This window comes from Solanum tuberosum, unplaced genomic scaffold, assembly GCF_000226075.1.
Source record: "Solanum tuberosum cultivar DM 1-3 516 R44 unplaced genomic scaffold, SolTub_3.0 scf00487, whole genome shotgun sequence".
In the NCBI taxonomy this organism is placed as follows: Eukaryota; Viridiplantae; Streptophyta; class Magnoliopsida; order Solanales; family Solanaceae; genus Solanum; species Solanum tuberosum.
The window spans coordinates 251,363-259,503 of record NW_006239408.1 but is presented as its reverse complement, the minus strand read 5'-3'; the positions used below and the strand labels follow the sequence as shown (position 1 = coordinate 259,503).

General features: G+C 32.3%; 1 protein-coding gene across 1 annotated transcript; it reads left to right on the top strand.

Annotated features, from left to right (window-relative positions):
* Positions 1-1,514: 1,514 nt before the first annotated feature.
* LOC102598697 (cytochrome b-c1 complex subunit 7-like) lies at positions 1,515-7,933 on the top strand. Its single transcript, NM_001287958.1, is given in 4 exon segments — positions 1,515-1,632; positions 3,145-3,302; positions 7,022-7,069; positions 7,596-7,933. Coding segments are annotated over 4 exon segments (372 nt in total). The 5' UTR covers positions 1,515-1,535; the 3' UTR covers positions 7,665-7,933.
* The last annotated feature ends 208 nt before the right edge of the window (positions 7,934-8,141 follow it).

Sequence of the window (8,141 nt, the reverse complement as noted above, 5' to 3'; positions counted from 1 at the left end):
CCTTTTATAAATATTTTACTATGTATTTTTCATCATATTGACATGAGAAGAATTGCAACTTTAATATGTTTAAAACGTCACATGTTTATCCATACTTAATTCTAGCTTCATTTACATGAAAGGAAATTAGTTTAACCGTTAGTTGCTATCAAGAAAAAAAATGGAAGGGTGAATCTGGCCATCTTTAGGATAGTTAATTTTTTGCTCACTGTGATAGTAAGAGAATGTTGTTTAAATTTAAAATATATTTAAGGGATGTTTTTAGCCAAACACTCCTTCAAAAGCATTACTCATATCAGAGTATTTGGAGTACAAAAAGATATCATCAAAGAGAAAATAGAATATTTATCCACCATATTTTGACACTTCATATATCGAAATCAAGATAATGTGGAAGCCATTGAAAATTTGTTCCAAAGCAGTTCTCTAACATAATATTACTTGTTAATATTGTCTAGTAGTTATACATAATATACCTCTTGAACTGGTGAATGATTTACAACATTATATGTCAACAGTAAATTGATATAGTCCGACAATCAAAAGTAAATTTTTAGTTTAGCTGCAATAATATTTATACTAAATAAAATAAAGTGTTCTTTTTCCCACCTTTTTCTCACATAGAGTCATTATTTCTAGTAAATATATATTTAAAAAAACGATTGAACATTTCATGTATAAAATTATGGACAATAGTTTGAAGGATGACAAAAAATGCACTAATATTGCAAACATAAGAAATTATTTGTGTTCCAAGTAAAAACACAAAAATAATTTTGAGACTTAACTCAAAGATAAAAGATTATCTTGGGCTTTTACACATATTGTATGTTGAGCGTATATTATTGTATATCAAATTTTTCAATATTGCTAACAAAAGGAGAAAAAAATAACGCAAATCACACTCTTATTAGTGCTAAATACTCGTTGAAACAATAGTTTCTAAAATTACATTTTTTGTCAATTAATTGTTACGGTTACATATATATGAAGGCTTAGATATAAGCGAGTCAAATTAGGTATAGTTCATTTTAAATGCATGGTAAACAAATCGAGATTCTCATGTATTTGGAATACCAATTTCTCACTCGTCTTTCTCCTCTCGTGCTCGCCTCTTTCCCTCTCTTTTCCCTTTCCTACTATGTATCTGAATTCCACAATTTCATGTATATGTGTTTCCAATATTAATTTCATGTATTTGTGTATCCAAAAACAATTTCATCCTGTATATTCAATATCAAATACAATATATCTAAAGCAAATTAAACACAACATATTAGAATCAAATATATATATATCTTTGATATCGTATATAATAACAAATTTTGAGATACTTTTAGACCCGAAGATAAAAAGAGTATTTATAAGTCAATTCCATCCCTTAGGAAGGTAATATTGTTTTTCTTTGGGCAAAAGCGTCAAAGCACCCAAGAGCGCCAGAGTATATATAGGCCCAGACCTAAGACGTTACCAGAAAAAGAAAATCCCTAATCTTTAATCGAAGAGAGAAACTGTGTTTGTGTTAGCGATTGAAAATGGCATCGTCGTTCTCCAGATGGCTCGTGGATCCGAAGAAGAACCCTCTCGCCGCCATCCACATGAAAACCCTCTCCTCTCGCCTCCGTAATTACGGTAATACAATTATTATGTAGATCTATTCATTTCTATTGCCAATCATGTTCTAATAAAATTGGTTTGGATTTAAGCTATTGAAATTGAATCAACACAGTGATTGCTAATGTAACTGATTTAGCTGAAAATGATAGTGATGATTAGATCTTGTAAAAGATTCCAAACTGAAAAGGTGAATCTATCTCCGATTTTCTATGTTGCATATGTATCTCACAGTTTAAAAATTGTTCAGAGTCTATTATGAATCACGCAGATAAAATAGGTGATTAGGCACCCAAGGGGTATGACCTAGTGGTCAATCAAGTGGTTGAGGACTATGAGGTCTCGAGTCAAAATGAAGACAAAAACATTTGATTCTTCTTATGTGTCGAAGTCTTGGTGGATAGAGTTACCTGGTATTTGTTGTAAGTGGGAGGTGATGGGTATCTCGTGAAATTAGTCTAGTTGTGTGAAAGCTAGTCTGGACACCACCGTCATTAATGAAGAAAAATTAAAAAATAGGTGATTTATTCCCATTTTCCGAAGCTTGGGTCGCTATAGTTACCTGGTACCCTTGCTTCTAGGAGGTAGCAAGTTGGACTGTACTACTACTACAATAAAAGTAGTTTAGTTTCTTTCCCTTTAAGGCCATCATGTGTTTTGAATTGCTTATTGATTCTATATATTGATGCATTCTAGCATTAGGGCTGTTTACTGATGGACTTGTACTTCCCAAAATAGTAATCTTGGTATATTATCCTTGGATTTACCCTCACTACATATGTTTATAACCATTTGATTTTGTTCTGATTTTATTTTCTTTGGTCCAGCTTGCTCATTTAATGTACTTTATCAATTTCTATGATAATTTCTTTTTTATCTGCATAAATACATATTCTAGCATTTGGGTATTGGTATTTATTGATCTATACTTTCTTGTATACAAACTTTCACAGCTATATCATTATTCCAAGTGTTTGATTTAAGTTTTGACCCAGTAGTTAAAGTTGAATGTTTAAATTCCATCCGTATATGGTTTCTGTCCAACGTAGATGATGGTATTATCCTTGCTATGTGTGTGCTTGAGACTTGAGAGTGTCAATTAACACTACCTTGTAATAATTACATCCGTACCATTTGTCAAAATTGTAAAAAATGTATCACCATTTCAGCTATCTTGACAGCAATCAAGTTTGGTGCAAAAGAAAAAATCTTTATCGCTTGTTTTCTCCAACCAAAAGTTATCTGGAATCCTGTTTAGAATCAAGGGGTCGAGAGAGTTTTTTGTGTTGTTTTTTCTGCAAAAAGAATCATTTTACAGTCTCATTCCAAAGACTTTTTGATGCATTCTTCAGCAACTTAAATAGATAAATAAATAAAACAAATAAAAGCAAGTAGACCAAAGAGAAAGGAAGAGCGTTTAGTAATATCATCATTTCAATTATTCTGATTGAATTACAGTATCACCTATGTTCTTATGCTTTTGAGCTGCTTGTTAACTTTTCATTATGTTTTTTTTTTCTGTGAAACAAGGGCTCCGACATGATGATTTATATGATCCGATGTATGATTTGGACGTGAAGGAAGCTCTTAATCGCCTTCCGAGGGAGATTGTTGATGCCAGAAACCAGCGCCTTCTGCGTGCCATGGACCTCTCCATGAAGCACCAGTACCTCCCAGAGGATCTTCAGGTACTTAATAGAATTCCATCTTATGCTACACTAAGATAAATTGACTTATATGTAATTTCCCCATGTGAAGCATTGGTGCACCTGGTAATGTAAATGGTAACAATTGAAGAACACTTTGGGTGCTCTGTGCTTTTTCCCCCTCTTCTTTACTTTGCTGCCTTCTTTCATTTACTTATTTTGTTCTTGTCACCAAAAGAGATGTACTGACAAAGCAAGCTAAAGCAAAAAATTTACTTGGAATCATGTGAAGGTGGTGATGTTGCATCTATAGTCATTTGGCCAAGATTGTGGGAGACGAAACGTGCTTATTTTAAAATCATGTGTTTGACCAAAGATGTTCTGGGGAGTAACATTAGTTGTTTTTTAGAAGCTAATAATGTACCTTTTTTCCATAAGTACTTTTTTCAAAAAGTTTATTTGAGAAAAAATACACTAGTAGCACTTTTATGAAGCTTGGCCAAACCCTAATTGTTGCCTATAAGTGTTTTTTGAATTTTTTGGCTGAACACAAACTGTTTCTTCATCAAAAGCACTTTCCAATATAAGCTTATTTTTAGAAGTTTAGCCAAAATAGACTATTAGTTAACTCATATAAAAGAAGACCTTTCTTTAACTAATACACAACAGTAGCCACTATTGATGATTAAACTCTTGGGAATCATACCTTGATAGCTCTTTTATGTGCGGTTGAATGGTTTTAACTTGTTTGCATCGTAATATTCTTTAGGCCATGTATTAGATATAAAATCGTTGTTGTGCATCATTTCAAATAAAAGAAAAACTTTATTGTTGTATGTTATGTTGGGCTCTTTTGATTTAGGTTTATTGGATTACTAAGGGCATCTCCAACCAAACACCAAATTTTACACCAAATCCTATTTTGGTGTAAAATTTGGTGATTTTCCTCTCAACCCGATACTAAATTTCATACTATTAGGCCATCTCCAACCCATAACACCAAATTTTACAACTCCAATGCATTGCACTAAAAAAAATATTCCTTTTGTACTCTTCTCTCTCCTAAATATTGTATTATTATTTTTATTTCATTTATATTTTTGTGTTTCTTAAAACAAATCCCTTCTTCTTTTTTTTTACACATTCATCCTATTTAATTCATATTCTCCTCTTTTATTATCATTTAATATTTATATATATATATATATATATATATATACGAAAATTAAATTATAAAAATAATACACCAAAATTAAGATTTAAAATTAATATTATTAAATATTACATAAAAAATAATAGTATATTAGGGACTTAATTAAAAACATACAATTTATAATATGTTAAATTAAAAGTGTTGTACAATAAAAATAATAATAAAATAATCTTGGATATAATTGGTGTTTGATGAATAGTGTTACACCAAATTTGGTGGAACACTATCCACACACTATAATAGTGTGAAATTTAGGGGTCGTTTGGTAGTTGGATAAGAAACAAATTATTCATGTATTAATTTCCTCTTAATTTATATGATGTTTGGTAGGTAAATAGAAATTAAGTTATTCATGTATAAAATTAATACGACGTTTGGTTGACAATTTAGAAATTCGCAAATGTAATACTTGTTTAAGTTATAAGAGAATCTATATATTATTTTATGCAGGATAGAAGAGGGAATTAATCATTCATGTATATACATGAATAACTAATCATTGCATAAAATAATACATAGATTTCCTCATAACTAATTCCTACATTTCTAATGCATGAATAACTGTAACCAACTACCAAATGATCCCTTAGTGTTGGCTTGGAGATGAAAAACATCAAATATTACGCCAAAATAGGATTTGGTGATGGGTTGGAGTGCATCTCCAACCTATAACACCAAATTTTACACTAAAATAGTGGAGAGAGAAGAATATAATACAAAATATTTATACAACATTTTTGAAAAAATAATAATATAATATTGAAGAGAGAGAAGAATATAATACAAAATATTTATACAACATTTTTGAAAAAATAATAATATAATATTGAAGAGAGAGAAGAATATAATTCAAATATTCTTTTTTAGTGTAGTGCATTGGAGTTGGTTTACACTAAAATGGTGTCAACACCAGTGTAAAATTTGGTGTTCTGAGTTTGTTAACTATCCTATTCTTTATTTGCAATAATTAAATTATAAGGTAAGAAAATTATCTTCGAGATCTTCTGTTCCATTAGAGAGAAACTATTAGCAATTAGATTTCATTGCTTGATTGGTGACAGGAGGGTAATGAGAGTGTTGTCAATGTATTTTTTAAGGTGAACTTGTAGACGGAGGAAGCAGAGGTGGTGTAATCATATTAGCAGTTTTTCTTCCACCTCCATAGGCTTGGACTCAGCAGTCCCAACCATTAATTAACTCCCAACAATGGGGGTGAATGGAAGGCGTTTGCCCTCGATTCTATATGTGGATCGAATTGCTAGACAAACATGAGTTTAGTTAGTCGATTTATTAGTGACCAAGACTTCCTAATCAAATAAGCACTTTCGCAAAGTTCACCTTCCTGCATTTAAAACAGGACCCCCAAACCCCACACTCAGAAAAAAAAAAAAAGAATCAACCCCCCAAAAAAGAGAACCGACAAAAAATGGGAGGTAAAGGAAACATGAAGATTGTAATTCTTCTTTGACCCTTTCTTGCCTCTCTTTTCAGTTCCCCATTTATCCATTACTACCTTATATGCCAACTATTGAGCATCAGCAGCATGGTTTACTGTGTGTCAAGAGGAATTAGCTAATTTAGATGAGCCCTCAATATGTTGTTTATAAAAAATCATTACTAATCATGATTTTCCGTCTGAACTCTTCTCAAGCCAATTATACAAAAATAATAAGTATCAGAAATTTCTATCTTCTACTGCTATATAGATTTATGACAAGGCAAAAGTACTCCTAAAAAGCAGTCCTAAAAAATGTACTAACATGACTAAAACATATATTCCCTGACTAATTGTTATAGCCTTGTGGATATTTTTCTTTATTATATCCCATCTTTTGGAATTTGTGGAACTTGTTTGGGTTTGTGGCATAGTTATTTTTGTTGGTTTATACCCTTTTATTTTTTTTTGCCAAGCTTGCATGGATTCAAAGAGTGTAGGTCTTTTGAGACAACTTACTTTCATGGGATTTTAAGTCTACCTAGTCTCCTTTTAACATCTTCACTCACCATGGTTTTACACTTTCAAAGGCAATTGAACCATCTCAAGTGTAGGTCTTTTGAGACAACTTCCATGTGTTTTTTGGGATTGTTTTGATTTGAGGAGTAGGGAGCAGTTGATTATAACCATCCATTGGGTTGGGAAACTTATGATTGTTCCTTATTCTAATATTAACTGAGCTAGATGTTTTTTAAAGTTTAACCAACTTTGCAGGCAATACAAATGCCATGTTGGTGTTAATGGCAAAGATCATCTCTGCTCTGTAAATTGTGGAAGTCTGATACTCTTGATAATCCATGATCTTGTTTTTTTTTTCCATCTTTGCCTTCATAGTGATCCTTTCTGGAAGAAAGGACTGAACTTCTCTCAGGGTGTTACAGAAGAAAGTAGAGCAATTGTGAAAAGTGCATTTGTTTTTTGGGGGATTGTTTGGATTTGGAGAGCAGGGAGCAGTTGATTATATTGTTCCTTATTCTAATATTAACTGAACTAGATGCTGATGTCGGTATTTAACTTGTTCAGTATTCATTAAGTTTTAACTAACTCTTGCAGGCAATGCAAACACCATTTAGGAACTATCTTCAGGAAATGCTGGCTCTTGTAAGTTTCCATTTTCTATTTCTGGTTTCAGCTCTGGATGGTTCAGTTGTGTTTCCAGTTTTTCCATGAGAATACACCATTGCTCATCATGTCAACTAGAGGCATCATATGATCATCGATCTCTTAATTGAGTTTAAAGCTTACTGTTATTTGTATCTGCTTCCAATGGTCACTTTTCTGGTCCCTGTATGTGCCTTAAATTTTCTTGTGATCCATGTGCCTAGAGTAAAAGTGGCCTTGTTTTTTGTTTGGTGGAGTCACTTTCCATCTTCTTCTCTGCCTTATTTGTTTCATTTTCAGTAACTGCAAAATATGCATGTGAAACATTGACTTGCTGCCAAGTTTTTTCTTTTCCTTTTTTGGTTGACATTTTGTCGCTTGGTCCATACTGTACATCTGCTATGGCTCTGTAATCACTGTAGATTCAGGACGATTATACCCCATGTTCATTTGCTGACTTATATTCCTAGAGCTTAATGCCCTAACTAGAGTGGTCATTAATGCACTTGGTTTATATAATTTGCAGGTTAAAAGGGAGAGTGCAGAACGTGAGGCTTTGGGAGCATTGCCTCTTTATCAGCGTACACTCCCTTAAAGAAATCCCATCTCCCTTTAAACTTTTTCCATTGAGAATAACTACTGTACTGGTTGTAGATCTCCGTGGCGGAGATAGAAATAACAGGATGTTTGTTTGCTTCTATGATCCAATACTTCAAGTTAGTCATCCTGTGGGCTTTATCATTGTAAACCTATATTTTTTCATATGGGACATACATTTTCGCCAGAACTCCCATATTGCTCTGGTTTGACAGGTTTTATTGGTGTTTCTGAGTATTATATATACATCCTGGAACGTAATTTTTTGCTTTACCTTCTCATTTTGTTTTAATGCATTGCATTGTGGATTTGTCGTAAAAAAAAAAAAATCACAACTTTGTCTTCGTGACAGATTAGATTAAAGGTTTTGCCAAAATACAATAGCGAGTTATTATGATGCATTGGTTGTGATAGTGACCATGTCTCACAAGTAAAGTTAACTCCAAATTTAGATATTATAACTTTTCACTTCCCC